The following is a 16,975-nucleotide window of genomic DNA, read 5'->3' as shown; positions in this document are numbered from 1 at the left end:
TCAGTAAGAATCAAAAGCCTTAAAAATGTTTATCCCTTTACTCCAGCAATCCCACTAATAGGATTATCCTCAGGAAATAATTAAGAATTTCCCCCAAGATTTAGTTACTATTTATATTAGTGAGAAATAGAAATAATTTAAATATTCAAGTACAAAGCAGCTATCCAATAGATTACTGTAGCCATTAAAATGATTACTACAAATGTTAAAAAATGTTTGCTTTGTTATATGAAAATAAATTGTAAAACAGTAAAAGTAGTGAAATTTCTTTTTAAATAGCATAAAGCCTAGGAGGAGACTCATTAAGGTGTTAGATTATGGTTATTTTCCTTAATAGAATAACTTTATTGAGATGTAATTCACATAGTATACAGTTCACCCACTTAGATAATTCAGTGGTTTTTAGTATATTCAGAGAGTTGCGCAGATATCACCATAATTGACTTTAAAACCTATTCAGGTAGTTACCTGGTCTAGTGGTTAGGATTCAGTACATATATGGCCAAAATTAAAAATTTAGAAGCTAATTATCACCCCCAAAAGAATCTCTTTGACCATCAGCAGTCAGTTCCCATTTTCTTCCCATTAGTAATCACTTTCCATTTCCTCTCCCAACCCCAACCCCAGCCCTAGTTATCCAGTAATCTACTTTCTGTCTACAGATTTGCCTATACTGGACATTTTGTATAAGTGGAATCATAGGGCTAGTGGTCTTCTGTGACGGGATTCTTAGCATCAGTTTTTGTGTGGACATTGTTTTCAGAGTTCTTGGCTGTGTACCCAGGAGTAGTGGGCTTGTTGGGCTCTGTGGTATCTGTGTTAAATCTTTTAGGAGCTACCAGGTTGTTTTCCTAAGTGGCGGTACCATTTTACATTCCCACCAGCAATGGACGAAGGTTCCAATTTCTCCACTTTCTAGAGTTATCTTTTTGATTATAGCTATCCTACTAGCCCCTGATGGTTCAGACGATAAAGAATCTGCCTGCAGTGTGGGAGACCCGGGTTCGATCCCTGGGTGAAGATCGCCTGGAGAAGGAAATGGCAACCCACTCCAGTATTCTTGTCTGGAGAATTCCATGGATAGAGGAGCCTGGTGGGTTATAGTCCAGAGGGTTGCAAAAGTTGGACACGACTGAGGGAATAGCACTGTCCTAGTAGGTGTAAAGTGATTTTTTTCTGGCTTTGATTTGTATTTCCCCAATATCTAAGATGTTGAGCGTATTTTTATATGCTTATAGGCATTTCATCTCTTCTTTGGAGAAATTTCTGCTCAGATATTTGGCTCATTTTTTAATTGGGTTATTTGTATTATTATTATTATTATTTTGGCCACACCATGTGACTTGTTCCCCGACCAGGGATTGAACCCCAGCCCTCAGAAGTGGAAGTGCTGAGTCTTAACCGGTGAACTGCCAGGGAATTCCTTGTCTTTTTATTATTAAATTGTAAGAGTTCTTTATATATTCTAGATGAAAGTCCCTTATATATATAATTTACAAATATTTTCTTCTATTCTTCAGGTTGATTTTTCTCATTTTCTTGGTAGTATCTTTTAAATCATAGAGTTTTTAAATTTTTGATGAAGTCTGATTTATCTACTTTATCTTCTGTTGTGTGCTCTTTTGGTGTCCTAGGAAGACTCCAAGTCACAAAGATTTATTCCTGTATTTTTTTTGTAAGAGTTTTATAGTTTTAGCTTTTACATTTTGTTCTGTGATCCATTTGAGTCAGGTTTTATGGATGTTGTGATGTAGGAATCCAGCATCATTCTTTTGCACGAGATCAGTCATTCTAGCACCATTTGCTAGAAATACTGTTCTTTCTCCCATTGAATTGTGTTGGCACCCCTGTTAAAAATCAAATGACTGTGAATGTAGTTTATTTCTCAGTATGCCTGTTCTTATGCCAGTACCATGCTGTGTTGATTATTGTAAATTTTGAGTCTTCATCTTTGTTCTTTTTCAAGATTATTTTGGCTGTTATCAGTCCTTTGAATTTGCATATGAATTTTAGGATCAGTTTGTCAGTTTCCTCAAATGAATTATATTGGGTTTTTTTTTTTTTTTGATAAATGATTTTTTTTGAGAAGTTTTAGGTTCACAGCAAAATTGTCAATAGACAGAGATTTCCCATACATGTCCTGCCCTCACCCATGTGTAACCTTCCCTGTTAACCGTTGTCCCCCATCATTGTACTTTTGTTAAAGACTGATGAATGCACAGTGACACAGCATCATTACCTAGAGTCTGTTGTTTACATTAGGGTTCCTGCTTGGTGGTGTACGTTTTATAGGTTTGGACAAATGTATGGGGACATGAATTCACCATATAGGATCATACTAGATTATTTTTCTTTTTAGGTTGTGTTTTAAAATTTCCTTTTGTTAGCTAAATCTTCTGATTACTCAAAAGCAAATATGCTTTGCTAATATGATTTTTCTAATTAAAAATACTGTTTTAAACTTTGTTAATCAAGTATTTTTTTCTGGAAATATATGAAAATGATTGGTGAAAATATCTTACTGATTTTATGGAGAAATTCAGGACAGAGTGTCTATGACTAATGTGAGTTTCCTAGTCATCCACTGAGTAGGAACTGAAATCTGGATCCCCCATTAGTTTAGGATCCTAGATAAGTGGCCTTAAGTTATGAAATGTGAGCAGGTTCAAGACAGTTAAAATGTGCAGCTTTTAGAAATGCATTTTCCACTGTAGATTTCAACTCAGTTAAACAACAAAAATTAAAAATTAAAGGGATCAGAAACAACTAAGCAGAACTAAGGTTTCAGTCCTCAGATCCAGAGACTGAGAATCTCAGGAAGTGGTGCTATCCTGGCTTGGGGTGCTCAAAAACCTCTGGGCTGACTCTGACCTTGAGTCCAGCCTTAAAGCTGCCCTGGGACAGTTGCTTAGAGAAGTTAGCACTTTGCCAACTGTTGACTCCCTAACCTTTAATCAAGTCTGTTGGAATAGTCTGTTGTTTTGTTCTGTTTCTTTTCTCTGTTTCATGTTTTATTTGTTTTCATGAGCGCTGGAAAAGGTGTTAGAGAAAACACAACTCTAGAATATATTTAAACAGTTGAAATCAACATTTTACTTACAGGGCAGGTTTAGTTCATATGTTAAGCATTTTAATCTGAATCATTAACCTGTGTCCCAGTGTCTCTGTTTACTAGCATTATTGACAACAAGTAATAATGAATTGGTTGAATGAATATTTTAGAATTTTTGTTCGGTTGACTAAAATCTAGTGAAGTACTCCTAATTTTTTTTTCTTTTTTTTTGGGCAGAAAAGTCTCTGAAGTTATGTGTCACCAAGGAGATGCTCCTTCTTAGCATTACAACTGCTTATACAGGTAATGGACTTAATTACAGTATTGGTTTTCTGTAACTGCGTAATGACAGTAAGTGTCAAAAACAATAACAGTGTTCAGTTTCAGTTCAGTTCAGTCGCTCAGTCGTGTCCGACTCTTTGCGACCCCATGAATCGCAGCACGCCAGGCCTCCCTGTCCATCACCATCTCCCGGAGTTCACTCAGACTCACGTTCATCGAGTCAGTGATGCCATCCAGCCATCTCATCCTCGGTCGTCCCCTTCTCCTCCTGCCCCCAATCCCTCCCAGCATCAGAGTCTTTTCCAATGAGTCAACTCTTCGCATGAGGTGGCCAAAGTACTGGAGTTTCAGCTTCAGCATCATCATTCCTTCCAAAGAAATCCCAGGGTTGATCTCCTTCAGAATGGACTGGTTGGATCTCCTTGCAGTCCAAGGGACTCTCAAGAGTCTTCTCCAACACCACAGTTCAAAAGCATCAGTTCTTCGGTGCTCAGCCTTCTTCACAGTCCAATTCTCACATCCATACATGACCACAGGAAAAACCATAGCCTTGACTAGACGGACCTTAGTTGGCAAAGTAATGTCTCTGCTTTTGAATATACTATCTAGGTTGGTCATAACTTTTCTTCCAAGGAGTAAGCGTCTTTTAATTTCATGGCTGCAATCACCATCTGCAGTGATTTTGGAGCCCCCCAAAAATTAAGTCTGACACTGTTTCCACTGTTTCTCCATCTATTTCCCATGAAGTGATGGGACCGGATGCCATGATCTTCGTTTTCTGAATGTTGAGCTTTAAGCCAACTTTTTCACTCTCCTCTTTCACTTACTTTCTCATAATTCTGTACATTGACCTGTCTCAGTGAAATGGTTTTTCTGATGGTCTCAGCTGGGGTCTCTTGTGGCTACTTAAGTTATAGTGTAGCTGGGGCTAAAACTTCCAAGGTAGTTTCATTTGCAGGTCTGGAGGGGTCTGATGCCAGCTGGATCTCATCTCTCTCCATGTCTCAGCATTTGTGTGACTCCTTCCCATGTTGGTGAAAGCAAATCACAGGGTCAGCCCAAATTCCACGTAGGGGAGGATTCTGTACAAGGGCTTGAAAAGCAGGAGGCTTGATTCATCTCAACCAGTGATTTTAGGACAAAATGGAGTACTACAGAAAATAATCATGAGTAAATCTTTGCAACTTGGGTATGAATTAAGATAATTTCCAATAAAACAGGATGACTTCTGTGGCTTCCAGTGATAATGTGATATGGTCATAGGTGGAATAGGCTTAGGTCTTAAGGAAATCTGTTTCCTTGTCAAAAGTTGCTCTGATATGTCAGTTATTACTTTTGCCTTCACAGTTGACCCTTGGACAGTGAAGGGATGGGTTGGGTGTGCCCACCTCCCCTGTGATCAGAAGTCTTCGTGTGACTGTAGTCAGCCCTGGGCCTCCTGGTCTGCACAGTCGGCCAACTGTGGCCCCTGTAGCACTCTAGGGGCCTGTACAGTTCAAGCTCGATTTGTGCAGGGTTCAGCCCTATGTGCCTCATGGGTATAGGTAGAAACATCTTATTTTTAGGTCAAATAGAATGAGCATTAAATGTCTTCAAAATTCAGGTAAGCTTTTGTGACGTTAAGGAATCTGGTCTTCTATTGATTGGCTCTAATTTTTTACCCAAATTTTAAAAATTTCTTTTCCTGGAAAAACATGTTTAATTAAAACTTTTTCCTTTAAGCAAAAGTAGATAGTAGGTATTAGTCTTGCCATCATATGTTCCTGTTCCCTTGGAAAGTCATTAATAAGGATAATGAGCACTTCAGTGTCCTTGTTACAAGTTTATGTTAATTATGTCCCCTGTCCACCCCCTTACTGTGCAGAGTGACTGTTTTAACATCACGCTGTCTTTGCTTATTTGAGCTGTATGTTCTAACCTGAAATACGTGACAACTGCCATCTCGTGGCTAATTCCTTTTCATCAGTTATGTCACGTAAAATATGCTCTGCTTAGGGGAGTAGCATTTCAGTCTGAGTGAATTTTGTTTTATACATGCATAGCTCGAATACTACTAGACGAAGAAAAAACCAGGAAAGGGAGACTGTTTTTTCAACACAAAATCCAGAGCTTTGTGATCCGCAGTTGGTTTACTCTAAGGGTGTAGAGACTTGAATGCAGAGAGCTAATTCTGGGACTTGAGTATCTGGATTTTGGTACCCACGGCAGATACTGAAGGACAACTGTAATTTAAATCTGATTCTTTTCTAAAGGTCTGGAACTGACTTTCTTCTCTGGTGTATATGGAACCTGTATTGGCGCTATAAATAAATTTGGAACAGAAGAGAAAAGCCTCATTGGACTTTCTGGCATTTTCATCGGCATTGGAGAAATTTTAGGTTGGTTTAAAAAATTTTTTTGCATTAAATCAGTTTGTTACAGTTATAATGGAAATTTTAAGTATATTTCACTTCTCTGTCCTTGGATTTCTATTTCTTCGCTTATTTTTATCCACTTGGGTATGTCTGGTTTTTCTTTTATTATCACTGTTCTAAAACTAAATTATAAAAACTTTTGCCAGGTAATTCAACACAAAGCCATAAGTAGGAAAACATAAAGATTTTTGCTTTATGTTTCCCAGATTTTCCTCTTAAAATACTTAGGGAAGGTGTATTAGAATCCCTGAATTTCTTGTTCTCTGGATCTCTGACATCAGTTGTATGTCCAGCAGTACAGTTCAATTCTGACACTAACTCCTAGAGTTAGCAGCAGACCACACAGGTTCAAGGGTACAATCCTGCAAGGCCAACCTCACTTCAGACGCCAGTCCAAGTCCCGAGTCCCCAGGCCACCTTCACTTCTGTCCAGCTTGGCTATACATTCAAGGGTTCCTACAACACCCCTGGGAAATGCTATACTTACTATTAAAGTTTATTAATATAAGGGTGCAGATGACCAGCCAGATGAAGAGCTACTTAGGGCAAAGCCCAGAAGGACCCCTGGTGTAGGAACCTCTGTCCCCTTGGAGTCTAGGATGTGGTACCCTGCCGACACATGATGTAGTCATCACAGGAAGCTCTCCCAAACCTGTTGTGTGGGGATTTTTATGCAGATCTCATCATGGTGGATTAAATCCCATGGCAGACTCAATCTCTAGCCCCTCTCCCCTCCCCTGAGATGGGAGGTGGGGCTGAACATTCTAGTTTTCTAATCAAGACTGGGTCCTTCTGGCAACCACCCTCCATCTTGACTAGAGCCACCCCCACAGTCCCTCAGGGGTCAGCATTAACTCAGGTGTGGTTGGAAGGGGTTAGTTAAGATAACTAGAGACACTCCTTTCACTGAGGAAACTCCTAGGGTTTTAGGAGCTCTATGCCAGAAAGCGGGGAGAAGAGGACAGGCTAAGACCACACCTCTGTTTTGATTATGCCATCAGTTGCTCCTGCAGTAGTGACCCATGCAACAGTTGCAGTAGTGGATGCTGTGTAATGTGTGAGGAGCTTCCCCAAACTTTCTGTGCATCCATTGCATGAACAAAACATGGAGCTTATATTTTGGGGGAAGAACACAGGCAGTAAAAAGTACTGAAACTTAGAATGTCAAAGTGATAAGCACTTTGGAGAAAGGGGGGGAGGTTGGTGTATTGTTTTGTTCCCTATAATTAATTTTAGAACATTTTCATTGCCTTTTTCCAGGCAACTGCTAATCTGCTTTCTCTGTAGATTTGTTTATTCCGGACATCTCATGTGAATGGAATCATACAATTTGTATTTTTCTGTTGTCCCTGGCTTTTTTTACTTAACACAGTGTTTGTGGGGTTTTTTCATGGTGTAGCATGTATCAGTACTTCATTTCTTTTTTCTTTTTTACTTCATTCCTCTTTATTACCAGATAATGTTTAGTCATGTGGATCTACCACATTTTTATTCATCCATTCATCGTGTCATGGACATTTGGGTGGTTTTCACTTTTTGCCCATTATGAATAATGCTGCTGTGAACATATCTGTATAGTTTTTGTGTGATCTTATGTTTTTTTGTAAACCTAGGACTGAAATCGCTGGCTCAGGTGATAACTCTGTGTTTGACTGATTTGTCTAATGACAGGTCCTATTTTCCTGTTTCTTTGCATGCCTGGTAATGTGGATACTAGCCATTGTGAACTTTACCTTGTTGGGTGTGGGATAACTTTTACATTCCTGTTCCTGTTCTGAGCTTTGTTCTTGGATGTGGTTCATTTAGTTGGAAACAGTGTGACTTTTTGAGTCTTGCTTTTAAAGTGTGTTGGATGGAACCAGAGTAGTGCTCAGAGGAGGGCTGATTATCTCTCTCCCCCAGGGGAAGACCCTTTCATGAATACCTAGTGAATAATATTTCCAGTCTGGCTGGTGGGACCAGGTACTCTTCCCAGCCCAGGGTAGGGCACTAATGCCACTAATCCTCTTGGAAAGTTCTTTCTGATGTCTGCTGCTCACATCCTGTGCTGATCAGCTCTCCTTTCTGATGCCCTGTCTTGGAAACTCAGGCACCTTGGTCTCCTGTGGCCTTCCTCCTGCCTTCCCTCCCCTTCTGCCCCTCTTCCCGGTCTCCTTCCCCTCTCCTCCCCCCTCTGCTTCCGCCTTCCCCCTTTCCGAAGCCCATAGCCTCTCAGTCAGCTGGGGCAGCTGTGGGGCTCACCTCATTTGTTTTCTGTCTTTCCGAGATCACTGCCCTTTGTAACCTGAGAACCTGTGTCTTCAAAACCATTGTGTCATATTTTTGGTTTTTTTTTTTTGTTTTTAGACTGAGGGTAAATTCAGTTCCTGTTATTCCATCTTACCTAGAAGTCTGTCCTGATTTTTATAATTTCCTTTGTTTCAACATTTATTTCTTATTTTGTATATTCGTGCTTTCTTTTTCTTATTTTATTAAATTCACTATTTGTCCATTTATTTTTTCAAAACTAAATTTTTGATGTTAACTTGGCCTTGGATTTTTTTGTTTGTTCATTGATCTTATAGGTGGAAGCCTCTTTGGCCTGCTGAGCAAGAATAATCGTTTTGGTAGGAATCCAGTTGTGCTGTTGGGCATCCTGGTGCATTTTATAGCTTTTTATTTAATTTTCCTCAACATGCCTGGGGATGCCCCCATTGCTCCTGTTGAAGGCACTGACAGCAGCGCTTACATCAAACCCAGGTACAGTGGCTGCCCTTTTTCTAGTAAGTTAAGGAAGGGCAGGAGGTAAAGGATGGTTTGGAATTTAGAATGGAGCAATTACTCTTTTTCTGTAAGTCTGTTATAAGGTCATTTGTCATGTGTTAATGGAGCCAGAATGAGTTTGAATAGAAATCCATAGAGAATCTCAAGTTATTTTCGTGATTGTTGGTTTTAACCTTTCTCCCCACTAAATCTTTTTCTTGATCTGTGTAGGATCATGTAAGTGTCTGATTTGAATTTTTTATCTCTGCCTTTTGAGCATTGAAATCTCTAGAAGTTTGGGCTTCAAGGAAGAGCAGTGAGGAATGAGGGGTGATCTGTCTGCTGGGTCGGCTGCCCAGTCCTTTCACAGTGTTCATGGCAGTTCTGCGGGTGTCATTTTATTGCACTCAACCCTCAAATTCATTGTCAATGTAGGCATTTATGTCTGGATCCACAAGCCAAGGGCAGCCCTGTCCCAGACACAGTGTTTGCTTCCCTGATAGTTAACTAGACTGTGAAGGTGACAGCGTTTGGGCCTAAGTTCTTACTTTGTAAATTCCAGTGTTTATTCATTCTTGTTTCATAAACTTGTTTAAATTGGAGAGTAAAATGTTTTTGTGGGTGAGTTTCTGTTATGTGTTAAACGACTCTAACAAATATTACAATTAATGCTGACTCTCAATTTTTTTTTAATCAGCAAAGAAATTGCCATCTTCTGCAGCTTCCTGTTGGGTCTTGGAGACAGCTGCTTCAATACCCAGCTGCTTAGTATTTTAGGTTTTCTCTATTCTGAAGACAGTGCCCCGGCTTTTGCTGTCTTTAAATTTGTGCAGGTAAATTCTTCTTTAGACTGTGTTTAAAGGCGGGTCTTTTTTAAGTGCTATAACTTCATTTTCTTAATGTTTCTTAAATGAAAGTCCAGGAGATCCTTTAAAAGGAATTCTGATCAGAATGAGGAGACAATAAGTACTGTGATCTCTTTTGTCCCATCACTCGTATAAGAGATTTTACATTCCTGCCTCTGCGACTCAGACTTCTTTCAGTAGATACTAGGATTCATGGTGTTCACAGATAACAAGTGTGCGTCTCACTGTGCATGCTCATAATTCGATCACTCCAGTTTTTTTTTTTTTTTTTTAACAAAATACTGTTTTAAATGGGGCTTCCCTAGTGGCTCAGACGGTAAAGCGTCTGTCTGCAATGCAGGGGACCTGGGTTCGATCCCTGGGTTGGGAAGATCCACTGGAGAAGGAAATGGCAGCCCACTCCAGTATTCTTGCCTGGAAAATTCCATGGACCGCGGACCCTGGTAGGTTACCGTCCATGGGGTTGCAGAGTCGGACACGACTGTGCGACTTCACAGCAGACTATAGCTTACTTGATTATTCCCAGCTCTCAGCGGGACTTGATGGTGTGTGTCTGTGAGCTAGTGACTAAGGAGGTGCCCTCTAGTGCAGAAAGAGCAGGGAGCAGTGACAAGAAGCCTTGGGTCAGAGCTGTGGGGTTTGTTGTGGAGTCGGCTGGTCACCTGTGCACGTTTCATGATCTGTTTTGTCTTCTTTATTCTTAGTCCATTTGCGCCGCTGTGGCGTTTTTCTACAGTAACTACCTTCTCCTTCATTGGCAACTCCTGGTCATGGTGATATTTGGGTTTTTTGGAACTGTCTCCTTCTTCACTGTGGAGTGGGAAGCTGCTGCCATTGTAGCCCGGGGCTCTGACTACCGAAGTATTTGAAGAAGGGCGCCAGTGAGAGGAGGCCGCCTCTCCAGACCCTCGGTTGAGCGGCAGGGCTGGGCAGAGGAGGCGCTCTCATCTTCACCATACCTTGGAGGCTGTTTAGGATGGAAACTCCGAGATCTAAGACTGCTGAATCTGCCAGAGTTGGTATTCAGGTTTACAAATATTGTTTAAAAACTAGTGAAATAAGGGAAACTTGTTCTGTCAGTCATGTTGTTCGAAGATGTTGTTTTTCAGTTCATCTGTCTCACATTCCTTATGATCATGTTATAAATGTAAATGTTTTCTTCTGCCCCCTGTTCTCGTTGAGAGATCATGCTTTGATTGAAACTACTAGGCCATATGTGTATGAAGACTCGTATGTCATGTGAAGACTCCTACAGGGTGTGGCTGTGTGTTACTGTGTAGTAACAGGGAGCATGTGCCACCCCATGTGTGTCTGGGAATGACGTTTAAGTAAATCATGTAACACTGAAATGGGATCTTTGAAAAGATTGGCACATTTTTGGTAATTTTTCTTGTAGTTCATAGCAAGAGGGGTACTAATCAAGTATTATGAAATGAGGTAAAAATTGTCTTTAAGTTTTAAAAATAGAAATCTTACATTTGTAAATGAACAGAAACACACTTAAGAAAATACACATTTACTGGTGGAGGCTTTTGCTAGTAATTTTTCTAGAGGATTTGGTGCATAAAAAACAAACAAACCCAGAGCGTGTAGTGAAGTCTAATCTATGGTGGCAGACTGTTGTCACTAAGAAGCACCATTCCGTATGCATGTCTGGGGATGGACTCTAACTATTTGGGGAGATGTTTAGAATGGAAATGTTAACTGTAATCCATAAGAGCTTTAAACAGTTATTTTAATTGAGATGTAGTTCAGAAATCATAAAATTCATCATTGTAAAGTACACAGTTTAGTGGCGTTTCAGTGCATTCACAAGGTTATGTAGCTATCACTACTGTCTTTTCCAGAACATTTTCATCACCCCAAAAAGAACCACCCTGCCTTCTAGTAGACATTCCCCATTCTCTTGCCTGGCACTGGTGGTCAGTAATCTGTTTCCTGTCTCTGTGGATTTGCTTCTTCTGGATATTCCCTCTAAATGGGAAAGCTCACTTTTAAAATTGAAAATTAACTGTACAAATCAAGAGTTTTATGGCAAAGTAGATTTAATCAAGAAGACAAACAATATTTTGTTTTCTATTATTTTTAAAAACCTGCTTAGCAATTTTATGGAGTGTGGCTTTCAGACTTGATGGCAATTGCAGGGAATTGTGGTTAGCTGGAACCCGTAGAGAAATTGCATTTGTGTGGAACACTAAACTCTTTGGCTCCAAGTTGTAAAATTTTGGTTTTCTTTCTTGAAGTTGAGATAAACTCATTTGATAGTTGATTTTATATAAATTATAAATGCTATTTCAGAATTAATGGAAATGAATTTATTATCTCTTTAAGCACATTATTGTTTACTCAGATGTATTTGTTTTCTATCACTGTATGACAGATAACTCCAAAACTTAGCCATTTCCCTGGTGGTTCAGATAGTAAAGAATCTGCCTGCAATGTAGGAGACCCGCATTTGATCCCTGCATCGGGAAGATCCTCTGGAGAAGGGAACGGCTACCCACTCCAGTATTCCTACTTGGAAGAATTCCATGGACAGAGGAGCCTGGCAGGCTATATATAGTCCATGGGGTCACAAAGTCAGACATGACTGAGCAACTAACAGTTTTTTTCACTAAGCACATTATTGTTTACCCAGATGTATTTGTTTTCTATCTCTGTGTGACATATTACCCCAAAACTCAACCCTTAAAAACAAGACCTATGTATTCTCTCTTAGTTTCTGTGGGTCTAGAATCTCAGCATGGCTGAACCAGGTCCTCCAGCCAGCTCAGGGTCTGTCACAAGGCTGCAGCCAAGGTGTAACCCAGGGAGGACCCGCTTCTCAGCTTAGTCTCATCCTGGCAGGAGTTGATTCCTCACAGGCTGTTGGACCAGGAGTTTCAGTTTCTCATGGCTGTCCGCATCAAAGAAAGCAAGTGAGAAAAGCCAGAGGGAAGTGCCAGCAAGTCATAAGTCACCGTCTTTTATCACTTGAAAGTGACATCACTTTTGCTGTATTCTCTTCACTAGATGCAAGTTACTAGTTCCCGGCCACACTCAAGGAAGGGGGTGGGGTTACACCAGGGAGTGACTAGAGCCAGGATCCCCAGGACCGTCTCACAAGGCTGCCTGTCTCACGTTCAGCTGGGAACTGGGCCCTGCACGCCCATGTTCCTCACTCTCCCAGGCTCAGGCTCCCTTTGCTTGTGATAGATCTGCAGAATTGGGCTGCAGAGGTTCAGTAGCCTCTGTTAATACCACTGAGTACATTCTCCCAGGGCAGCCGCAGCCTCTTATCACCACTGGTAAGGTTCCTGGTAACTGCTTTCACAAGAGAAATGAAAGGGAGTGAGGGGAGTCTGTCAGGAACATGACTTCTGGGCCGCTTCCCTCCTGTTGTTATGTGTGATGTTCTTCGCCTTAAGTTCTGTACTCACATTTTGTGTTTGGGTGGGTTTTGTTTTGTTTTTTACTCAGTCTTTATGTCTGTAAGTGGTGTTGGTCTTGGTGGGATCTTTATTTGACTGATAACAGCTCATGTTTGAATTTGTATCATTATTTGAATTTGAAATGTGGTATGAAATAAAGAATTTAATTTTTATGCTTGTCTTATATACTCTGTCAAATAATTTATGCTTCTGGGTAAGTAAGTCTTCACTTTGTGTCACATGGGTGTGTGTGTGTGTCAGTATGAGTGTGCTGTTCTTTTGCTGCAGATTTCTATATATTGAAATTTGGCTTAGCCTTGGAGCAACCTTTATTGAGTCACAACTGTTTTACTCTGTGTGAAGGAGTCCCCCCACCCACCTCTTCTCCCCTATACCAGAAGGCTTGAGTACTTTAAAACCTAGGCTTTGGCTGTTTACATTGAGGCTTGCTTTCCTCTGGGAGTTAAGTTCTCAAAATATAAAAAAAGTTGCCAGTTAATAAAGTGAGGACATAAGAAAAACTGAATCCTTGGTAGGAATGTAAAATGGTGCTGCCTTTATGGAAAACAGTAAAGTAGTTCCTAAAAAATGTAAAAGTAGAGTCACCATCTGATCCACTGATTTCCTCTTTGGGTGTGTACCCCAAAGAACTGAAAACAGACTTGAAGAGGTATTTGTACAGTTATGCTTGTAGCAGCATTGTTCACAATGGCCAAAAGGTGGAAACAACCCATGTCCATCAGTAGATGAATGGATAGAGTGTGACCTATACATACAGCAGTATGCTGCCTGCTGCTGTAATAGGGGGCTTCCCTGGTGACTCAGCAGTAAAAGAATGGTGACAAAAGGAGAAGGGGGCGGCAGAGGATGAGGTGGTTAGATAGCATCACCAACTCAATGAACTTGAATTTGAGCAAACTTGGGGGAGATACGATCCCCTGGAGGAGGGCTTGGCAACCCACACCAGGATTCTTGCCTGGGAAATCCCATGGACAGAGGAGCCTGGTGGGCTACAGTCCATAGGCTTGCAAAGAGCTGTACATGACTGAAGCGACAGCATGCACGTACCGGGAGATGGTGGAGGGGAGCCAGGCCGGCTGCAGTCCATGGGGTTGCAAAGACTCGAACATGACTTAGTGAGTGAACAAGAGCTGTAACAGGAACAGAGCTGGTTGTCCTGAGGGCGGGGTCAGGGGTCCTGTTAGTCGGCTTCTCCAGGGTCTCTGGGCCGGCAAGTGTGCTGGGGGCCCGGGGAAAGGCTGAGGGCTGGGTCTCAAGAGCTCCAAGGCCCTCCCCATGACTGCCTGCAGGCCAGGCCCAGCCTTGAAGCAGCAGCGAACTCTTCCCCTCTCACCGTCTCCTAATGGCAGCGGCTGTCTCCACAGGTCACAGTCCAAGGAGGCCCCAGCAACTGGAATATGTGGACATAGTCATTAAGGTAAGAGCTTAACAGAATTCCCTGCGGGGCCAGTGGTTAGAACTCAGCACGTTTATTGTCGTGGCCCAGGTTCAATCCGTGGTTAGGGAACTAAATTGCTGCAAGCCTCAAGGTGTGGCAAAAAAACAAAACAAAACACTAAAATTGTGTGGCCCTGCATGATATGTCTCAGGCGACCCCAGGACCACTTGTAAATTGGGAGATTTGCTAGCAGGAATCAGGGGTACTCTCAGGGTTTATTACAGTGACCTGGTAAGGATACGTAGCCAGGTCATCAGAGACAAAGACCCTGGAGGGGAGTCTAGAAGAATCCAGGTGCAAGCTTTCTTAGGCTTTCTCTCTCCCTTCCCTGATGGTCACCCAGAGCTTCCTCTTGCCCCTGCATCAGAGATGTAGCAATGCATGCGATGTTTCTGACCAGGAAAGCCTGCTAGAGACGCACCAAAGGGTTTTACAGGGGCTGGTTGCAGGCAGCCTCTGCCTGGCATTTGCCAGGATTCTAGACTTGCAGAGAGAAAGCAGGTGTTTATTTAGCATAAACCACATTGTTTGGGACTTCCCAAGTGGCGCAGTAGTAAAGACTCCGTCTGTGATGCGGGAGACTTAGGCTGGATCCTGGGTCGGGAAGAGCTGGAGGAAGAAATGGCAGCCCACTCCAGTATTTTTGCCTGGAGAATTCCGTTGACAGACGAACCTGGTGGTAGTCTATGGGGTCGCAAAGAGTCAGGCACAACTGAGCGACTTAACACTTTTCACATGTATAATTGAATCACTTTGCTGTACAACAGAAACTTACATAACACTGTAAATCAACTATATTTCAAAAAAATTTTTTTGATTAAAAAAGTTAATTAGGGACTTCCTTGGCGGTCCAGTGATTAGGAATCCGTGTTCCCACTGCAGACAGCACAGGTTCCATCTCTGGTTGGGGAACCAAGACCCCTCAGGCTGCAAGGTACAGCCAAAAAAAAAAAAAAAAAAAGTTAATGTCTAATTACATAATTAGCCAAGATGTCTCATTAACATAAATACTTGGGCTTGTTTCATTGGCTTCTTTTGGTTTGGTTTCCAGCAAGTAAAATATGGTTAAACAATTCCTTACAACTCAACTTATACTACTTAAGAAAAAAATTTTATTTTCTAAAAAATAAGGACACACAGTCCACGAAAATGGTCTGACTCTTGAAATTTTGTGTGATTCTTTTGGCTTGTTTCTTTATAAACTTTTTATTTTACTCAATTGTAAAAAGGTAGATTTCTCCCCCACCCCCACCCCAATTGAACCCGGGCCCCAGGAGTGAAACCCCAGAGTCCTAACCACTGGACCACCAGGGAATTCCTGACTTCATGTTATTTTCATTTTCAGTTTCTGTTCTTTTAAAGTAGACTGTTGAGGTCCTTTAATGGACTGGAACCTGGTGGTCCGGAGTCAACGATAAGAAAGTAAAAGAGAGAGAAAGAGGCTGATATTCCTTGGTTTACGTAGAAAACCAATAAAGCTCTTGACACAGAGCTTGCACTGCTACACATAGGCACCAGGCACTCTCTTGAGGGGGTGAAGGCACAGTGCCTCTTCTCCAGAGGGTCTTAGAAGCCCAGGCAAGAAAGTGAGCTCAGCGGGCTTCTGCGCTCCAAAGAATTAGCCTGAGAGAGAGAGAGAAAGAAAGAAAGACACAGGGACCCAAGCTCTGATGGAGCAAAGGTGTTTTATTCAACATAGTGCAGGTATATATATTGTCTTACAAGGTAGCTATTTTCAGCAAAGATAAAAATCAAAAGTCCAAATTATCATAAGGCAATCCATATCAAAGAGAGAGGGTTGTGAATAATCACTTTTACCTATGGTTCATAAAAAGGAAGAGGGTCGTAAATAGTTACTTATCACCATATGGAAAAACTAATGAAGGAAATGCCTGCATTCCTAAGCCCCGGGAGTGGTTTGCCAACTACTCTTAATTCCTGAATATTCAGGAATTAATAAGGGACAGAGGATTCATGACAGATCCAAAACAGCACACAGGAAGCCTCCTGTTAAATGCTTCCTGACAGTAGACTTCATTTTTTAGAGCAACTTTGAATTCACAGCAACATGGAGAAGAAAGTTCAGAGATTTTTCTTATCAACATGCTGCACCAAAGTGGTACATTTGTTGCAGTTAATGATCCTATATTGACAACTTGTCATCACCCAGAGTCCTTAGCTTCGGCACCTCCCTGGTGGTCCAGTGGCTAAGACTTCAGGCTCTCATGCAGGGGACCCAAGTTCCATCTCTGGTCAGGGAACTAGATCCCACATGTGCAACTAAGACCTGGCACAGTGAAATAAATAAATAAAATATATTTTTAAAAAGTCCTTAGTTTACATTAGGATTCACTTCAGTGTTGTACATTCTATGAGTTTAGACAAATGTATAATGACTGGTATCCACTATAATAGTATCTATCATATGGTGTAGTTTCACTGCCCTAAAATTCCTGAGTTCCTATTCTTCCCTCCCTCCCTGGTAAACAACCCCCAGAAACCACTGACTTTTTTTTTTTTTTTTACTGTGTCCATAGTTTTGCCTTTTCCAGAATGCATATAGTTGGAATCATACAGTAGGTAACCCTTTTCCAGATTGACATCTTACATTTAGTAATACGTATTAAGTTTCCAACATGTCTTTTCATGGCTTGATAGCTCATTTCTTCTTAGCACTGAATATTATTCCATTGTATGGATTGTTAAAACACAAGACATCAGGCCCAAAGAGAGTGGCTTATGGTAAGTTC

General features: G+C 41.2%; 1 protein-coding gene across 3 annotated transcripts in view; it reads left to right on the top strand.

The window, feature by feature from the left end:
- MFSD11 (major facilitator superfamily domain containing 11) overlaps positions 1–12,943 on the top strand; it is a 29,102-nt gene extending 16,159 nt beyond the window's left edge. For 2 of the 3 annotated variants that reach the window (XM_052658116.1, XM_052658115.1), the window contains exons 10-14: positions 3,290–3,355; positions 5,587–5,712; positions 8,313–8,487; positions 9,188–9,323; positions 10,061–12,943. In XM_052658116.1, the coding sequence (XP_052514076.1) occupies positions 3,290–3,355; positions 5,587–5,712; positions 8,313–8,487; positions 9,188–9,323; positions 10,061–10,225 (668 nt within the window). In that variant the 3' untranslated portion in view covers positions 10,226–12,943. The remainder of the gene's footprint in view (positions 1–3,289; positions 3,356–5,586; positions 5,713–8,312; positions 8,488–9,187; positions 9,324–10,060) is intronic. The other variant, XR_008201029.1, reaches the window with a different exon arrangement.
- The last annotated feature ends 4,032 nt before the right edge of the window (positions 12,944–16,975 follow it).

The sequence above is a fragment of the Budorcas taxicolor genome, chromosome 19, assembly GCF_023091745.1.
Source record: "Budorcas taxicolor isolate Tak-1 chromosome 19, Takin1.1, whole genome shotgun sequence".
Classification (NCBI taxonomy): Eukaryota; Metazoa; Chordata; class Mammalia; order Artiodactyla; family Bovidae; genus Budorcas; species Budorcas taxicolor.
Note: the sequence above shows the minus strand (reverse complement) of the source record. Positions and strands in the feature narration are given on the sequence as shown.